Source organism: Sinohyriopsis cumingii, unplaced genomic scaffold (genome assembly GCF_028554795.1).
Source record: "Sinohyriopsis cumingii isolate HCF-2022 unplaced genomic scaffold, ASM2855479v2 utg000229l, whole genome shotgun sequence".
In the NCBI taxonomy this organism is placed as follows: domain Eukaryota; kingdom Metazoa; phylum Mollusca; class Bivalvia; order Unionida; family Unionidae; genus Sinohyriopsis; species Sinohyriopsis cumingii.
Window position 1 is genome coordinate 8,586,213 of NW_028315879.1, and position 20,364 is coordinate 8,606,576.

Below are 20,364 nucleotides of genomic sequence, written 5' to 3' on the forward strand. Positions count from 1 at the left end.
GATCATGAGTTTATGTCACAGTCTTTAGATTGTTGTTTCTATGACTTGATTACATGAAACAAACTTATTTAAAGCATAAATTAGTACTATGGTGCCAATGTTAAAAGTGTGAATAAATATACATACTTTAACCATCTTGACTTGCATGGATTATTATAGCCTTTGCAAATAAAGTTCCAAGGGATAGGCTGAAGTCAGGTTGTTTATTCATCCCTATGTTACAATTTTATTTATAATATCTGTTCAGGGCAATGTCATCTACATCAACAGCACCGTACCTGGGCAGCATCTTAAAGAAACACATGGTATGTTCTATCCCACTCCAAGGTGGAACAATCGCCCTTCTCTTCTAGATCATCTAGGCCTTTTCACAAACTGGGAAAGTCAGTCCTTTGTACATCCCAGAATTTCATCGATTTGGGCTTGGACTTCTTAACCAACTGGGATCTGGTGTCCCCCTTTGTGTTCGTGCTTCAAAAATCATCAAACTCATTGTGGTTTTGCAACTCCTCGGCTGTTATATTGCAGCAGATGACCCTGCTTGGCTGTCATTATGCAGGACTTACCAGGACATTGGTGCAATGTTTTACGTCCTCTTAATCAAACAGTCATGATTACACCTGAAATTCAGTCATTCCCACATCAGTGGGGCAATCCAGGATGGCTGACCATTGGAATCCTGCTGAAGAACCCCAGGCAGAAATAACATATAGAACTGCTGCAAGTGCACATGGTGGTAGTACCACCTTGTTGCTGACCTTCACAACTGTCAGTGACAGCTGATGAACAGCATCTGTGCATCAGTATCCTAGAAATGAAGGCTGTCCTTTCGTTTCTGTAAAGATTGATCATGGAGTGAAATGGTCCTCTTATATTCAAACAACACTGTTGTGGTGACCTATATCCTCAGACAGGAGGTACCAGACCACTTATCTAGTGTTTTGATTTGGCATTTTATAGGCAGGTGCAACAATCTCCTATATCAACATACAAATCAGGTACCTTCTGGCTGCATCAGTGGCTTCGACGAGAATCATTACATTAGGGGTATTGTCCTACACACGAAATGGCCCCTTTATCATTTGGTTATCACTTAGATTCACAAACTTCAAGGTCATCAGATGATCAACCGCTTGGCGGTTCCAGACACAGCAGCTTGGGCAGTGAGATTCACTGTCAGCCATCTGGAACGGGTTTTGGGCCTTTACCATTCTTCCGACGGTGCTGCAATTATGGGGTCAGAATGGTAAGATGACATCGATAGCCCCTCATGGAGGGCACAAGCCCCGTATCACAGATCTATTTTTCGCAATGATAATACACCCAGGAAAATTCCGGCCAACCTCAATATACTGCCCTCTTCGTCTACATGCTCAGCTTTTTCCAGAACAGCCTTGCATGTCAGACAATTCAAATTTTCATTTGTAGAGAGAATATCTAGAGTAACCATCTATATCACGAATGCCTCTATCCCTCAACTGGCCAACTTTCTCTGGCTCTGTTTTTGGAGGAGAAACAGTCAGACCCCAATTGCTACCACAGGCTGCCACCCTATGATATTGGACACATTGGCAACATATATGGGCAGGATAGAGACCAATCGGATCCTTTAGACAATATTAGTCCCCTTGACCAATATTTTTTATTTGTCTCCAGTGGAATCTAATTCGGGTTTTTTTAACATGGCTAGATTTGAACCACTTCAAACTTCTAGCTTACATTATGGTAAGTCACTATCATACAGACAATGTTTACTGATAGCTTTAGCTTCAGCATGCAGGGTAAGAGGGTTTCATCCCCCTTTATGTTCACCGGAATTCTCTTTAGATCGGAGGGTTTGGTGGTTCTCATGAGACCATCAGGCTTCATAGCCCAGAACAGATTATGATCTGTTGGTAGTAAACCAGCGTCCCTGTTCGGTTTCTTCTATAGCCATGTTGAGAACAGCAGCTGTTCAAGAGTCTATTCGCACTCTAAGGGATCTATGATCTTGGACACATTCCAACATTATGGCAGATGTGACATTAGGCATGATAAAAATCTCTCAGATCTGTTAGACAGTTTTGATCTCCAGCAACCAAAATCCATAACATTGTTTCCAAAATGGAATTTGTCTTGGGTTCTAGCTCAAGCAAGTTTGAACCTCTTGCTCATGCTTTGCTAAAGTTGCTGTCATAGAAGACATGCTTCCTGATAGCTTTAGCTTTCACATGCAGGGTCTGTGAGTTTCATGTCCTTTTAGTCGACCCAAACTATTGTCTATTCCATTTGGATCATTTGGTAGTCTGCCTTACACAACCAGGCCTAATTGCCAAGAATTGGTTGCATCCATAGGTAACCTATGAGTCAACATTCATCCTGTCTGTTCCATAAACAAGTCGATGGTGTTAGCCATGCAAGATCCTGTCTGCACTCTCAAGCTCTACTTGAGACACACAGAGACAAGTCATGGAACTAGAAACGTATCTTCTCACATAGCTTACTACTCAGAAGTTTCTAGCAATCTCTGTGAGACAGAACACAGGATATCATGCTTCTTGCCTTTTATTCCTGGCTGAAAGGGTTCATATGCTTGGTGTCCTCCGACGTCTCACCAGATCAGAGTAGCCTCACATAGATTACAGCTCAGAAGTCTTGAGCCATCTCTGCAAACCTTGTTTTCGAATGCAGAGATATTGTAGAAGCTATTGGCTGGCATGCATAGTTAACCTTCTTGAGTCTTACCTTGCGGAGACAAAACTTGGATCTGGGAAGGCTGGTGGCAGCAACATAGATGGCCACCATTCCCAACTAGATCAATCAACATGGCCTGTTAGCTTGGCTGGATTTGTCTATCTAAAAATAGATAGGATAAAATGATTTTCATCTTTTAGTTGGGCTGGATTGGCGAGGTAGCTGGCTAATATTCCTAACGTGATGTGATTGGATAATCATTCTTGGGGAAACATAATTTACTTAAATATTTGCTTTCCATATCTGTTTAAGGTGTTTGGGTCTAACTTTGTATGCTCTTGTATTATGACTGGACAGTGTGTCTTGTGAAAGAATGGGCTTGGTCTGATTAGTCTGTTAGAATTCATCCATATTTTTATTTTTATTTTCATTTCTTGCTCAGTCACCCTCAAGTCAGTTGATAACTTCGAAACTGTTTAAGATATCTTCATGAAACTTTGTATGCATTTGTTTTAGGATGAGTTTATGTCACATTAAGATTGGGTTTCGTCTGAGTATTATGTTTTGAGCTGGGGACATACTGTAAGACTCGCTTACTCTCACATCTACTTTGAAATGTCAATCGTTCATTACAAGAATCATTTGGTGATTTTCTTTGTTCTTTTGTTATGTTCTTTTAAACCTAATGAAAATTTATATAATTTACTTGGAATTATCTTTCATAAGCACCACCATGAGACACAAGTTCATGTATTATGAAATTATATCCCAATAATTACAGGGTAAATGGGTTCCAAGAAGGGATGACAACAACCCCAAAACGATTGATCAGATTCATCGAGAAGTGGCACAAGAAGAGCAAGATCGGGCCATATTTGTGCAAACCTTGCCACAAGCCAAACTCCAGAAGGGAAGTTAGTATGTTTTATTGCCATCAGAGTCCTGCCTATTGCTTGGCTTGTTAGTATTTAACATTTATGATGCAAGTTAAAATCAGACAATTTCATGAACTTGGCTACATCATATTTTGAAACTAATTCATTCTGATGTAAGAGAATTTTGAAACTATTTCATTCCCATGTAAAAGAAAGATTGGCTCAGTTAGGTTGAAAGAGAAAATATTCACTTGAAGTATCTTAACACAAGGATAAAAAGTTCTGAACTGAACACAGTTTATTTCACAGTCTTTGATTTAAAACATGTTTTGAGCTCGGTTGGGGGGAGAGTTTCATACTTTGTATTCTTGAATGTACTTGTTTTCTTTTTAAACTAGAAGGTCATGACAGTTCTTCTAGACAACCCAGTGGCTCCATTGGTGATGGAGCAGATTGTTCAAACACAGTGTCTCTGGCCCCACTCAGAACTGATCGATCCATTGATCCCACCATACTTTACAATGTAAGGCGTGTGTCCTGTTCTGTTGTATACTTTACCTCTTCTTGTAATCACTCAGTGTTTATCAGTGCCCATGCCACTGTTTTCTAGTTGTAAGAATGCCTATGCAGATTGCATAAAGGCATTTTCCAGGTAATAAGTTGCTGCTAAAAACAAATCCGTAGGTGATACACATGCAATTGTAACTTGCGTGAATGAATAGAGAAAACCTGGACAGCTGAAGACAACATAACATTTTAATAGGACTGTTTAAGAGGGAATTTTAGGAGCCATGGTGGATTAGTGGTTAAAGTATTGGCTCCTTGCAAATGAAAAGGTGTAGGTTTGACTCTGAACATTGAATTAGTCCAAGTTTACGATTGCGTTGAATGTAAGACTCAGAGTTTATGCAATTCTGTGCCACACATAATCTTGTAATCACTCAACTGTTTATAGATACTCATTCTCCTGTTTTCAGCTGGTAAGTAAATCAATGTAGCTGGGATAAAAAAAAATTCTCCTAAGGAAAAAAATGAAACAAATTTCAAGCATAAGTGGATTCAGAAAGAGGAAAAGAAGTAAAAACTACAGATGATGATACTGCTCAGGTGGCCTAGTGGTTAGAGCATCTGCCTCAGATGTGGGAGGTCGTGGGTTCGATCCCTGGCCGAGTCATACCAAAGACTTACAAAAATGGTACTAACAACTGCCTCGCTTGGTGCTCAGCATTAAGAGGTTAGTGTTAGGACTGGTCGGCCTGGTGTCAGGATAATGTGACTGGGTGGGACATCATGCTACATGTCTGTGGCATGATTCCTCAGTGCTAGACATCACCATAAACTGCCACACTGCAGACATCGTAGCAATATGACTGAAACATTGTTAAAGCTATGTTAAAAATCCAAATCACACACACACACACACACACACACACACACACACACACACACACACAGACAGATGATGACAGCATGAAATTTTTGTAAGGTTGTTATAAATTTGAGAGTGGATTTTAGCAGCCACAGTAGATCTGTGTTCATCATACCGAATCCTTGCAACTGAAAGTGTGTGTGTTAAAATCAGAACATTAAATTAGTCCAAGTATCCTAGCATGTTGTGCCCTTGGGTAAGATACTTTCTTACAGTTGCCTCGTTACAATTTGACCTACATAAAACTCAAACCAGTTGGAATAGATTTATACTCCAATTTGCTTAAGGAAAAGTTTTTGATTCCAGAGTCCATTTCAGTTTAGCATCCTAATAGACACGACCTTCAAATAACCTCAGTACCCTCTAGTCTTTGATTAGCAAAATAGAGGATTGGAAACTTTTTGTTGCCATATAATTCTCTGTGATAGCGTTATGCCTTGGTTGATAGTGAATTTTCAAAGGGGAGAAGTAACAATTCCTATCATGATGCAAGAATGTCACAATTTGCAGATTAGGTATCACTCACCGTGGAAGTTTCCTTTCATCACTAGAACCAAATTTTAGCTAAGGTTATACAGATCATGTATTTGTGGTCAGTTAAAGGCTTTTGTACTGATACTGTCGAATGACTTAATGAAAGTAATGGCAAATTCTGTATTTACTGGAGAATGATTAATTTAATGCATTTTTTGCATGATTAGTATTCAACACAAGCAGGAACACATTAGGGCTGTTCCAGTAAAACATATCTGGGACCCAGGGAAGGCACTTTTAATGTGGGGTACTCACTCATAGATGCAATTCAGGATTTTCTTTTCATTTTAATATGAACTCTGTGCAGTCAAAGTACCCTGATATATATTTTAAAAAAAAACTACCTTCCCTACCATGTATGTTTAAATTGAATAGCCCTGCCAATTCATCTTTTTTCATTATTGTTTCAGCAGAGTGACAGTCAGTATATTCAGCTTGGCCTAAGGGATGGAGCTGCACGGTTGGGCTGGTTCAAGGGTAGCACAGTGTGTAGGGCAATATCTCAGGGGGAAGAAAGACCTAATACACCAGGCAATAGGTATGATGCATTGATTTACTCTCCATAAGGAATAAAGCAAGAAAGATTTGTCAGTTTCTTTAATACTTGACTTATTTACCTGAAAATAAAATTCTACAAAGGTATCTATTTTTATACAAATGGACATTATTTTTACCAATGATGAATTTGATATTTCAGGAGAAAGAAGAAAAATATATTCTTTGTAGGGGGCCCCAAGTGGCCAAGTGGTCTAAAGTGCTCACCATTATGAATCACTGCCATCTCACCTCTGTCTGCATGAGTTCGAGTCTCAGGCTCGGCCAATGTGGATATGTGAGAAAGCTTGCCAGTAGCTTCTCATGGGTCAGTGGTTCTTTCCGGGGTTTTCCCTGGTTCTTCTTCCACCATTTATACTGGCCACCATGTATAGCCTATCTTGTGCTGAAAAATGTTGTTAAACCCTAGAACAACAACAACTATTCTTTTTACAATTATTTAGTCAGTAACTTTACAAAATAAACATTCTCTTGTCCTTGAATAATGACCACCATATTGAAATATCGACATAATTATTATAATTGTTAGAATGCTCAATATATCAATCTACTTATGCATAACTTTAGATGAAATTGGTGTTTTTACTCTACAAAACATATTTCAACACATTGTGACCATATTAACATATAAAAGAAAGCAAAATGGCATTGTTAAGTATTGATGCAGGAGATCATGGTATCTCTTAAAATCCATATTACATTGCACTGATTTTACTCACCCATACAAAACATCTGCTTTACAAACTGTTACCACAGAAGACATTTTTCTTTCAATGAAAACATTTTGCCTAAATGATGTAAGAATTTAGTTCTACCTGTCTTTACAATTTGTACAGTGTGTTGTGTGAATTTTAATAACATTGTAATCAATGTTATATCATCTTCCCTCAGTTATAATTGACATCTTGTTGACTGTCTCTTGCTGCATCTCCTAAAATGTCATTAAAACCTATACAACAGTTAACACATCTGCAGACTAAAGATAACAATCTGGAAAACTGAAAACCATGATTTTTCGCTGTTTTGTTGACCACATTATTATGAAATGAGATATAGTAGTGGCAGTTCCAGTATAAAAAGCTTAGGGTTTTGGTTACAGCTTTTGGTTAAAGTTGTTTCAAGGTCATGCATTTTTGCAGCAATCTTTCTGTTATGGTTTTGACATGCAGGCCCTGGCTGCCTTCTTCTTTAAGAGTTGTTTCCCTTTCTAGTCTGAAATAGAAGTTCCACATAAGCATCCATCTATGATAGCAGAATAATGTATGTAGTAGAATCAGTTTAGTATCACTGATTATTCCCCGAGTGGTCTAAAGCGCTCACCGTTACGGACCACTGCCGTCTCACCTCTGTCTGCGTCAGTTTGAGTCTCGGATTCGGCTAATGTGGTTATGTGAGAAAGCTTGCCAGTAGCTTCTCGTGAGTCGGTGGTTCTTTCCGGGGGGGTTTCCAGGTTTTTCCTCCACCATTAATACTGGCCGCCATGTATAGCCTATCTTGTGCTGAAAAATGGCGTTAAACCATACAACAACAACAACAACAATCACTGATTATTCAGAATATTTCTTCAGGTGATAGAAGATCATTATACATACCAGAGTATAGATTCCGGACTATGTTCAGATGAGGGCCGCCCTGAGTGGCTGAGTGGTCTAAAGCACTCACTGTTATGGATTGCTGCCATCTCACCTCTGTCTGCATGGGTTTGAGTTGCGGGCTTGGCCAGTATGGGTATGTGAGATAGTTTGCCTGTAGCTTCTCATGGGTCGGTGGTTCTTTCTGGGGTTTTCCCTGGTTCTTCCTCCACCATTTATACTGGCCACCATGTATAGCCTATCTTGTGTTGAAAAATGGCATTAAACCCTACAACAACAACAATGTTCAACTGAAACAAACTAATTGATAATAGCTATCCAAAAATAAACATATTCATGTTGTTTTGTCATTTTGAATGAAGTAAAATATCAGGCCACATGCTCTTTTTGTGCCTGCAATATCTACCTAATGAACTGCTGCACTCACTCTTTAATTTCTAAGAATTTGAGATTATAATGAGATAGCAGGTACTAATCCTTGAAATAATGTATTAGATGACAGACACCTGACGTAAGGTTTCATTTACTCCAGTGAATATTTGTTTCAGCCAAATATTGTTTGTATTAGTACAGTTTCCCATTCTATAGAATGATTATTAATCTACCTACCCTTGGTTGCAGTACCATAATCTGTGCATTCAGATGCATCACCCTCCCCCACTTTAAATGGAAACAAGTGTATACCTTTGATTTTGATGTATCTAATAAAGGGATTCAATAGAGAGAACACAATTTATATCCTTTAAAGGTAAAATTTTACACACAATGTATCAGATGACACATGAATTCTAAACAAAAGACAATCTTGCAGATACTATGCTAACCAGGTCATTTGCAATTCTTGCTAACCAGGTCATTTGTGATCTTCTTGTATAGTTTGACAGAAAGGTGACTCCATCACCTGCAATATTTAGAGTTACCAGAGTTGGAGTTTCTGTTGAGCAGACCATAGCAACTGAGTATTGTTTAGTCATTATGCATGTATATTTTGACTCAAAATTGACACAATAACATATTGTGTTCAGAGTTCCAGAAACATGAAGGATTGTTTCTATTTTTCTTGTCTTTAGTACATGTACGCAACAGGCACTTGGTGAAAAGGACATATATATATATATATATATATATATATATATATATATATATATATATATATATATATTAGGGTTGTAGACAATGAAGTGGTGCCTTTTTGCAGAAATTTTGAAGATGTTCCTGATTTTATTATAACATTATTAGCTCGGAATGCTGCATTATTGTAGTACTTAATGTTCTTATAGGTACATGTTAAAACTGTTTTGCTGTTGCTGCTTATTTATAATTTATAAAGTTTCAATGATATTCCTTTTTCTGTTCCTATAAAAAATATCCTTTGTCAATCAAAGCTTGTTCTTGGCATCTGTCCGTCTACAGGAGACAATGGCATAGCTCCAAAGTAAGCTTTTGTTTATCCTTCTTTCTAGCTCTCTTTTCAGCTTGTTTTATTTCTCTCTCTTCCTCTGCGTTTTGAACTCCCTGCCTGACAGCTAGACGCCAGCTGGAATGGTTGTTTGCACAGCTCTACCAGTCATTGACATTGATGTTTGCCGTCTTCATATTCTTCTTGCAGACATCTTTGTAGTGCAGATGTGGTCGTCCAGTTGGTCATGCACCTTCTGCTAACTCCCCTTATAACAGGTCCTTGGGAATGCGGCCTGGGGCCATTCTCTTGACAGGGCCAAGCCAGCGAAGGCGCCTCTCGCTGAGAATGGAGAACATGCTGTTCATGTTGGCGCGTTCTAGAACCTCTGTGTTGGGTACTTTGTCCTGCCACTGGATGTGCAGAATGTGCCGCAGACATCTCAGGTGGAAGCTGTTGATTTTCCTCTCGTGTCTTGCATAGGTGGTCCATGTTTCGCTGCTGTAGAGAAGTGAGCTGAGCATGCAGGCTTGGTAGACACATAGTTTGGTCTTCTCGGTGAGGTTGGAGTTGTTCCAGACCCTCTGGTTAAGTCTGGCCTTCACTGCTGCTGCCTTGGCAATCCTGCCATTCACCTCAGAATCAATGGAGAGTGAGCTGGAGATGTTAGACCCAAGGTATGTGAAGTTCTCGACAACTTCCAAGTTGTACCCATCGATGGTGACAGAGGGAGGGGAGTCTGCGTCCTGCGCCATGACGTTCGTTTTCTTCAAACTGACGGTCAGTCCAAATTCCTTACAAGCATGGGAGAGACGGCATACCAGCTGCTGAAGTCCATCTTCTGTGTGTGATGTCAAGGCTGCATCGTCGGCGAAGAGCAATTCACGGATGAGTACCTCTGTGACTTTAGTCTTAGCACGGAGACGGGTGATGTTGAACAGCTTGCCTCCCTCGCTGCAGTCCTTGAATGCTTACTGGAGAAGCATGGAGAAGAAGATGGCAAAGAGCGTCGGCGCAAGGACACAGCCTTGTTTGACTCCGCTGATGACTGGAAATGCTTCAGATGTTGCGCCATTGAAGCACACTGTGCTGTGCATGTTCTCATGGAACGACATGATGACAGCAAACAGACGTGGGGGGCAGCCGATCTTCTGCAGGAGTCTGAAGAGTCCACTCCGACTAACCAGGTCAAACACCTTCGTCAGGTCTATGAAGGCAATGTAGAGGGGCATCTGCTGCTCGTGACACTTCTCCTGCAGCTGACGTAGTGAGAAGATCATGTCTACAGTTGACCTGCTGGCTCGAAATCCACACTGGGACTCTGGGTAGACGCGGGAGGCTAGGATCTGCAAGCGCGCCAAGGCAACACGGCGAAAGCCTTTCCGACGATGCTGAGGAGGGAGATGCCCCGATAGTTGTTGCAGTCGCTATGGTCTCCTTTGTTTTTGTAGAAAGTGACGATGTTGGCGTCACGCATGTCCTGTGGGATGTATCCCTGTTCCCAGCAAAGGCAGAGGAGTATGTGTAGGGGCTGGAGCAGTGCTGGTTTTCCGCTCTTGAGGACTTCAGGCAGAATGCCGTTGCTTCCAGGAGCCTTCCCACAGGCAAGGCAATCGATGGCTTTTCCGAGCTCTTCCAGGGTGGGCTGTGTGTCTAGCTCCTCCATGACAGGCAGGTCTGGAATGGCATCCAGGGCAGTTCCAGTGACATTGTTTTGGGTTGCATATAGCTCGAGATAGTATTCAACCCATCGCTGCAGTTGTTTCCCCTGGTCTGTGATGACTTCGCCCGTCTTGGACTTGAGGAGGGGGTGGTCTTGTAGCTGGGGGGGCCTGTCACCTTTTTGATACCCTCATACATTCCTCTTGTATCCCCGGTGTCGGCAGCTGTCTATATACTGTTGCAAAGGTTCAGCCAGTAGGTGTTGGCACATCGTTGGGCAGTCTTCTGGGCGTTGTTCCTTGCAATCCTGAGGGCTTGTAGTGTTCTGGGGCTAGGTGCAGCCTTGTATGCCAGGAGATCTTTCCTTTTTGCCTCAGTCACGGGCTCCATCTCCTCCCAGTTTGCCTCATACCAGTTGACATTCTTTCGCTCCCTCTTCCCGTAAGCTGTGATGGCTGAATTGTACACAGAGTCACGGATATGGGACCACTTGGAGTCAATGGTGTCATCAGGTGTCACTTTGGTGAGGGCTTCCTTCAGTTTGCTGATGAACTGCTGTGTTTTCTCTGGGTTGCTTGCACACCAGGTGTTGATGCATGGGTGACCCTTCTTCTTGGCGTGGTGCAGCTTCTTGGGTAATATTCGCACCTTGCTGGCTACGAGGGAATGGTCTGTGTCACAATCGGCACTGTGGTAGCTGCGGGTGAGGAGAACACTGGTCAGTTCTGCATGCCTGGTGATGACGAGGTCTAGCTGGTGCCAGTGGTGTGAACGTGGGTGCCTCCATGACACCTGGTGGATCTCCTTGTATTTGAAGAAAGTGTTGGTCACACATAGGCTGTGGGAGCAGCACATCTCCAGCAGTCGCTGACCATTCTCGTTGATCTTGCCCCTTCCGTAAAAGACGAGACAGGTGGACCAGGCCTCATGGTCAGCCCTCACTCTAGCATTGAAGTCTCCTAGTAAGTAAAGGCTTTCCTTGTTGGGGATACTGGATATTGCCTGATCCAGAGCCTCATAAAACCTGTCTTTCTCCTCGTGGGTGGAGCAGAGGTTTGGGGCGTACATGCTGAAGATGTTGACCTGGCCTAAGGATGTTGACAGCCGGAGGGCAAGGATTCTCTCAGTACCTGTTGATGGAGGTTCAATGAAGGCGATTAGCTTGTTCTTTACAGCAAAGCCTACACCATGCTGCCTAGGTTCATCCGAGGGCTTCCCCTGCCAAAAGAATGTGTAATTGGCTTCCCTGATGGTGCCGCTTCAACCAGTCGGGTCTCCTGGAGGCAGGCAATGTTGATGTTCAGTCGGGAGAGTTCTCTGTCAATGATGGCAGTCTTCCGTGCATCGTTGATCTGCTGTAGGTCAGAGGTCAATCCAGGACACATGGTCCTGATGTTCCAGGTTGCAAAACGAAGAGTTGGAGTCTTCTTATTTCTTCTTTTAGTCTTTCCTGGTGCGGAGTTTTGTGGCCCACTTGTCAAGATGGTTCTCTAAGCTCCACGCTCCCAGTGAAGCAGGCAGGCCATGGCGGGCAGCACCTTACTGACTGGGGGCCGCCCAGCTTGAGGCGGGCGGTAGCTGTCCAGTGAGACCTGGTGATCTCTCCCACCATCAGAAGTAACCCCTGGTGCCAAGCTTTATGCCAATCGAGCTTTGACTTAGAACCGGTAAACTGCTACTTCTCGTGTTGTGCCGACACCATACAACGACGCTGGAGTGTCCTCTCCAGTGGAGCTATGAAGCCTGGGCAGGGTGGTATGGAGAATCAGCTGTTGTCCATGCAGCAGATTCCCCCTCTTCACGCAGCTTGTGGGCCCAAAGGAACAACAAATGCCAATACAGCTTGGCACCAATGGCATTGCAGGAGTTGCCGGAATGATGTTGAAGTCAATGTCAGACCGCCTTAGGGACTCCATCTCCGGATTTTCTGTCGGGGTTTACTCCCTTAGCCTTTCCCATGAGTGGGTATAGCCACAAGGTAGCAGACGTTTGGAATCGGAGTTTTCCTTCTCCTGGATGAGCTACCATCCAAGGTTTACGAGTCCCATCTACCCGAAGCTTGTAAATGTAATTAAAACAGCATATGGTGGCTGACCCATATTAACATACCATGGGGGAACAACTCTATATTATTTTGGTATGTGCTTAACTTACGTATGGTAGCACACAGGTATTATAATAGACATAAAATACAACTTACTTATGAGAAGAAATGTCCATGCGTGTACTGGCATAATATTTCCACAATATATGAAAGGATCCAATAATAAAATCGAACACACAAATGTAATTCAATTGTAAATCCTTGAATAACAACATTATAAATTGAAAGCGATTATTATTTAACTTTATATGAATTTTAAATACAATGTGGGCAAAAGAAATGCAAATATATAACAACTATTATTAATGTTATTATTGAAATACTACTGATTTCAAGAAAGTTTAACTTTTATTATATTCTTATTTACGTGCGAGAAGTATGATCATAAGAACATTTTGTTGTTGTCGTTGTAGGGTTTAACGCCATTTTTCAGCACAAGATAGGCCATACATGGCAGCCAGTATAATTGATGGAGGAAGAACCCTGGAAAACCGCAGGAAGAACCACTGACCCACAAGAAGCTACTGGCAGGCTTTCTCACATACCAACGTTAGCCGAGCATGAGACTAGAACTCACGCAGACAGGGGTGAGATGGCAGTGATCCGTAATGGTGAGCGCTTTAGACCACTCAGCCACTCGGGGCCCCAAAGAACATTTTGTAAAGTTTGGTCTATATTGGCTACCATGTAATGAAATTGCAAACTTAACCTTGTAAGGACATGTATGTCACCATCAGTATATGAACTATAATCACCAAACATCAGATGATACACTGAATATATATTGTAATCAAAGCCAGTGCAGGTATAGCAAGGTTCGCTAGAGTTTTTTATATGATGATCAACAGAATAGCATGCACTATACAAAAAGGTGATGTTCAGTCTTTTTCATTGTAAACTTATAAAAATGTTGACATATTACAGGAAATTGTGCTGCAAGATATTTGTGTCCTTACTGGCTACAGCTTTACATCTGTAAACAACTGCTAGATGGCACGTGTCCAAAATTTATTGGAAAATCCTATTTGCCACGATATAGAGCCTGCGATAATACAGCGTTGAAGTATATTTAATACTGGTTCTGTCATTGTTATTAGTTTGCATTCTTTGGTTTTAGCAGACATGAAATAGTTGAGTGTGTTTTGTTTAGAAATGCAAATCAAATTTATGTTTGGTCTTGAGAATGTCATAAGTAAAAAAAGCACAGATTCTAATAAAAGTAATTATCCTTCCAGAACTATTGTTGCTCAGAGACTGTCTGAAGCAGTGAGTGGTGGGCCTGAATCTAAATGTGCCAAGACCATGGAAAAACCATCCACTCCTGTCCAAGAGCTCACAGATGACCAGATGTTATGCAAGACCCGTGCTATCATGGATGAATATCTGCGTATACAAGATGTCGGGGTAATGATTTTGTTTGGTGATATTTCTGAAAAAAGGACTAAAGAAAGAAAATCTGTGCAAGCTGTTTACATCATATCTGCAAACTTCACGGCTAAGTTTGGTCTGAAGTGCTAAATTAGTTGTTTATAATTGAACGGAGTATTTGCCGCCAGACATCTACTTAATTTGAGTTGTCTAGAGAGGAGCTGTTTGCACCAGAATAAGGACTACTTCAAAGTACAGATTCAAGGGGCAGATTGTTTTTACCCACAATAATGATGTCTGCACAAGTTCTATCCATCCTTTATCCCTATTTAGTCCATGAGTTGATTGTTTGACATTGACGAAGGGCACTTAATTTCAATGGTCTGTATGACTATATGTATGGACATTAATGTTGGTCATGCCAAGCAGGTTTGGTGTCTTATAGTGGTGTGAAAAAAAGAAAAGCAAGCAATAGGATTCATTGCCATACTGAGCAAAACTTGATATAATTCCAGTTTCTACCAAAAATTGTGATTGTGCATTTAATGGCAGAACTGATATGTTAAAGCAGTTTGGAGGAGTGGAGTGGTACACTTATGTGGATAATTTGCTGGGCAATAGCCTCTTTTAGGTACTATGAAACTGTTATTGCATCAGTCTAAACATAAACAAATGTTAGGCAAATTACTAAGTTAGGGAAAGGATATTGGCCAACTACAGATTTCTTTCTACATAAACCAGTTTATATTCTGCAGCATGGTTTTGTTCTTGGCATCAAAGGCAGACTGATATGTCATTATCGTTTTGTCCTATGTTTCCTATGGAATAGTTTGTTTGAGTGGTCCAGTATATTTCCTTTAATGATATATCTTAAAGTCTTTATTGGCTATCCTAGGACCTAATAAGTTTGTTGCGTTCTAACATGACATCACCACATATTTATCACTAGGCAACAGCACATAAACTTAACATTAAAAAGCACGTATTTTTGCATCATTCACACATAACAAATTAAAACAATATTATCTTGAACACAGTTGAATTCTTTGAGTAATCGATTCAGATTGGTAGATCAAAATTAGAGAAGCAAGTTTACACTAAATGTAACAATCTCAGTTCTATTTTAATTTCTTACTGTTTATTTTGCAGGAAGCCATATCATGCGTCCAGGAGCTGGGCTCTTCAGGTAGTCTTCACTTGTTTGTGTACAATGCCCTGAATCAGGTCCTGGAAAGGTCAGAGGTTGCTCGAAGGCAGACTGGGCTTCTCCTGCACGATCTAGTCAAAAATAATGTCCTCTTGGTGGATACTTATATCAAAGGGTGAATAGTTGACCCATTTACATTGCTGTATTTATCTTGTGATAACCAAACCATGTACATTTTGTATCAAATTTACATTTATTGCATTTATCCTATAAGCCCACCCCACATATATTGTATAATGTTTACATTACTCTATTTATCCAATGATAAGCACACACCAAACATGTTGTATAATATTTACATTACTGTATTCATCCAATAATAAGCACACCCCACACATGTTGAATAACATTTAAATTATTTATTCAATAATAAGCACACCCCACACATGTTGTATAACATTTAAATTATTTATTCAATGATAAGCACACCCCACACATATTGTATAGCATTTACATTACTGTATTTATCCAATGGTAATTACACTCACACATGTTGTATAATATTTTGATGAATATTACCAAGGGAATCTTTGATAATACACCCATACAAACCTGTTTTCATGTATTTATTATTCCGAACCCATTGTCATGACATCGGAAATATACTGTTTAGAATATCAGAAATGCTACATTTTTATCTTAATTTATGCCTGTGAAAGATGATTCGGACAGATGGTCTGTGTGTGTATTAACAAGGTCTAACTGTATCTAATACTGTGAAATCTGAATTGTCCACATACTTGCAGGCTAAATCAGATCATGATGTGTGCAGAAGACATGGAGATCGATGTTCCAGAGATTTGGGAATACTTGGGTCAACTTATTGGCCCCATGGTACAGGATGGCAGTGTGCTGCTTGGTTTTCTCAAACAAGTCTGTGGACCCCTCAGAACCAATAGCAAATCGGGCATTCTCATTGCAGAAATTCTCCACGATGTCAGTCATAGAGAGGTTAGTTCTGCAAGACGTGTACCACAAATCAACTTTTTCTGATGGTGTTGACATATCAGACAGTTGATATTTTTATGACAAACAGGATAATGGTTGGTCATATGGTGTTGTCCTTGTGTGTCTATCTATCCAGTTATGGTTTTCTTTTATTCAGGAATTGTGGAATGATATTTATGTTCCTATGATAGAAGTGTTTGATAGAGAGTATTCATGAGGTCATGAAAATTATTACCATTCCAGTAATGTAAATAATTGCAAGATAATTATTCATGAAGTCATACAAATTATTGGTATAATATTTAAAAGATAATTACTCATAAAGTCATGAGAAATATTAGCATTCCAGTAATGTAAATATTTGAAAGATGATTATTCATGAAGTCATGCAAATTATTAGTATTCTAGTAATGTAAATATTTAAAAGATAATTATTCATGAAGTCATGCAAATTATTAGCATTCCAGTAATATAAATATTTAATAGATAATTATTCATGAAGTCATGCAAATTATTAGTATTCAGTAATGTAAATATTTAATAGATAATTACTCATGAAGTATGCAAATTATTAGCATTCCAGTAATATAAATATTTAATAGATAATTATTCATGAAGTCATGCAAATTTATAGTGATCCAGTAACGTTAATATTAAATTTATAAGTATTCGTGAAGTCATGCAAATTATTAGTATTCCAGTAATGTAAATATTTAATAGATAATTACTCATGAAGTATGCAAATTATTAGCATTCCAGTAATATAAATATTTAATAGATAATTATTCATGAAGTCATGCAAATTTATAGTGATCCAGTAACGTTAATATTAAATTTATAAGTATTCGTGAAGTCATGCAAATTATTGGTATTCCAGTAATGTAAATATTTAATAGATAAATATTCATGAAGGTTGTGAAGCTTATTAGTAATATTATTATTAATATGTTTCATATGTAGTGTTCATGAGGTCATTATTTTTAACATTTAATTGTTCAATAGAACATAACTGTGTTTGGTGTTGTCAGTGTTTCTTGTTGTCTGTGTTTGGTGTTGTCAGTTAGAAGAATCTTGAATTGTAGTTTATTTTATTCATTTGAAATTTAAGAACCTCTTGGAAACTTTATTTTCTTGCCAATGTTTCTGTTTATGTTTGATTTTTGGTGCATCCTGCCAAGGCAGTTGTAGTATCATGTCTGCCCAAGAACACCACAGAATTTGAACTCGCACCTTTCTGGTCATGAATCCAGCATGCTAACCACCAAACCACTACTGCTCTTGCCATTGCTTATTACTGAGTACTTTTATTAGTCTTTGTATAAGCATGTAACTGGGACTCATATTTTTAGTTAGTGAATGCTATCTGTGGACTCCTTACTTTTAATTTCAATTATCGATGGAGAAATTCATAATAATACAAGCTTGAAAAAGTTTCAGTTACAGTTTTGAATCAGAGTATGAGTATGACATAATAATCGATTCTAACTTCTGACTGATCACAGAATGAAAAGGCAATACAAGACTTTGGTACTGTCAATTGATTATGGAAAGAAAAAACTTTACAAGACTTAAGTACTGTAAATTGATCAATGAAAGCAAAGGCAATACAAGACTTAAGTACTGTGAATTTATCAATGAAAGCAAAGGCAATACTAGACTTTGGTACTGTAAATTGATCAATGAAAGCAAAGGCAATACAAGACTTTAGTACTGTAAATTGATCAATGAAAACAAAGGCAATACAAGACTTTGGTACTGTAAATTTATCACAGAAAGAAAAAACATTGCAAGACTTAAGTACTGTAAATTGATCATTGAAAGAAAAGGTAATGCAGACTTTGTACTGTAAATTTATCTATGGTACTTCAAGGGAAAATGTTTGGAGGGAATGTGGATTACATTCGACCATGTAAGCATTTTACATTTTAACTTTTATCTTTTATATGATACTCATTATATAGGTTTTTAAAATCTGTAGTTTTTAACTTTTATCTTTTATATGATATTCATTATATAGGTTTTTAAAATCTGTAGTTTTTAACTTTTATCTTTTATATGATATTCATTATATAGGTTTTTAAAATCTGTAGTTTTTAACTTTTATATGATTTTCATTATATAGGTTTTTAAAATCTGTAGTTTTTAACTATTATCTTTTATATGATATTCATTATATAGGTTTTTAAAATCTGTAGTTTTTAACTTTTATCTTTTATATGATATTCATTATATAGGTTTTTAAAATCTGTAGTTTTTAACTATTATCTTTTATATGATATTCATTATATAGGTTTTTAAAATCTGTAGTTTTTAACTATTATCTTTTATATGATATTCATTTTATAGGTTTTTAAAATCTGTAGTTTTTAACTTTTATCTTTTATATGATATTCATTATATAGGTTTTTAAAATCTGTAGTTTTTAACTTTTATCTTTTATATGATATTCATTTTATAGGTTCTTAAAATCTGTAGTTTTTAACTATTCTCTTTTATATGATATTTATTTTATAGGTTTTTAAAATCTGTAGTTTTTAACTTTTATCTTTTATATGATATTCATTTTATAGGTTTTTAAAATCTGTAGTTTTTAACTTTTATCTTTTATATGATATTCATTATATAGGTTTTTAAAATCTGTAGTTTTTAACTTTTATCTTTTATATGATATTCATTATATAGGTTTTTAAAATCTGTAGTTTTTAACTATTATCTTTTATGTGATATTCATTATATAGGTTTTTAAAATCTGTAGTTTTTAACTTTTATCTTTTATATGATATTCATTATATAGGTTTTTAAAATCTGTAGTTTTTAACTTGTATCTTTTATATGATATTCATTATATAGGTTTTTAAAATCTGTAGTTTTTAACTATTATCTTTTATATGATATTCATTATATAGGTTTTTAAAATCTGTAGTTTTTAACTATTATCTTTTATATGATATTCATTATATAGGTTTTTAAAATCTGTAGTTTTTAACTTTTATCTTTTATATGATATTCATTATATAGGTTTTTAAAATCTAGTTTTTAACTATTATCTTTTATATGATATTCATTATATAGGTTTTTAAAATCTGTAGTTTTTAACTTTTATCTTTTATATGATATTCATTATATAGGTTTTTAAAATCTGTAGTTTTTAACTATTATCTTGTAGTGCTTAATGTTTGCATTTATTTTGAATTCTTTATATTTTTAGAGTTATTGTTGTCAAGACTTTGTGCTTATGTGTTAAGACTTGATATATCAACACCATATATGGTCAGTGGTGTTCTGATGTGCCATTAAACCCTACTGTTACTTCTACTGATACCTAATAGGCCTCATCTCAGGAAGAAATATTAAATTTATCTTGTTTATAGTTTCATTTTTCTTCACAGTGTTATGCCTCTATGTCATTAACTAAGTAACAGAAGAAGGAAAACCATCAAGTTTTGTAAGCATAAATGCTGTAAGTTAAAAAAAGTGAAAATGTAAGAGAAACTTAAATCCACCAAAATCACAAAAGTTTATTCCCAAGTCTAAAAGAATAGAATGTTCCAAATGAATTCTACATCTGGAATGTGCTTATGTAACACTATATTTGAATAAGCTGAAGTTCTACCACAAGTCCGAAAGAAGCACCAACAGTCTTAAATGTGCTGAATTACCAACAGCCTTGAATGAGTTGAAGTACCAACAGTCTTGATACATAACAATGGCATTGCCCAGAACACTTTTGAATAAATTCACAATAATCCCGAAGTGTTGCCTAGTCTAGACAGTCTTGTGAGCATTTTGCAGTTCCAATAGTTTAAATAAATAGTTGCTCTCAAACACAATCCAATCACAACATTAAATACATTTGCAGACTTATTGAAAAATAAGAAATAGGAATCTGGATGAAAATTGGAAAATGAAAACATTTGTACATTTCTCTCTGTATATATCATCTCCATGGCTTCACTATGATGCTGAGACACAATTCAGCCCAACGTGACAAACTTCACTAGTAACACACACATTTCAC

General features: G+C 37.8%; 1 protein-coding gene across 5 annotated transcripts in view; it reads left to right on the top strand.

Moving 5' to 3' along the window:
* The window catches only part of LOC149774518 (uncharacterized), a 643,609-nt gene that overhangs the window by 602,050 nt on the left and 21,195 nt on the right, over positions 1 to 20,364 (top strand). For 2 of the 5 annotated variants that reach the window (XM_089945254.1, XM_089945257.1), the window contains 6 exons: positions 3,455 to 3,587; positions 3,947 to 4,071; positions 5,922 to 6,049; positions 14,059 to 14,227; positions 15,341 to 15,513; positions 16,145 to 16,349. In XM_089945254.1, the coding sequence (XP_089801380.1) occupies positions 3,455 to 3,587; positions 3,947 to 4,071; positions 5,922 to 6,049; positions 14,059 to 14,227; positions 15,341 to 15,513; positions 16,145 to 16,349 (933 nt within the window). Of the gene's footprint in view, positions 1 to 3,454; positions 3,588 to 3,946; positions 4,072 to 5,921; positions 6,050 to 14,058; positions 14,823 to 15,340; positions 15,514 to 16,144; positions 16,350 to 20,364 lie in introns of those variants that run through there. The other 3 variants (XM_089945255.1, XM_089945256.1, XR_016416846.1) reach the window with 3 other exon arrangements.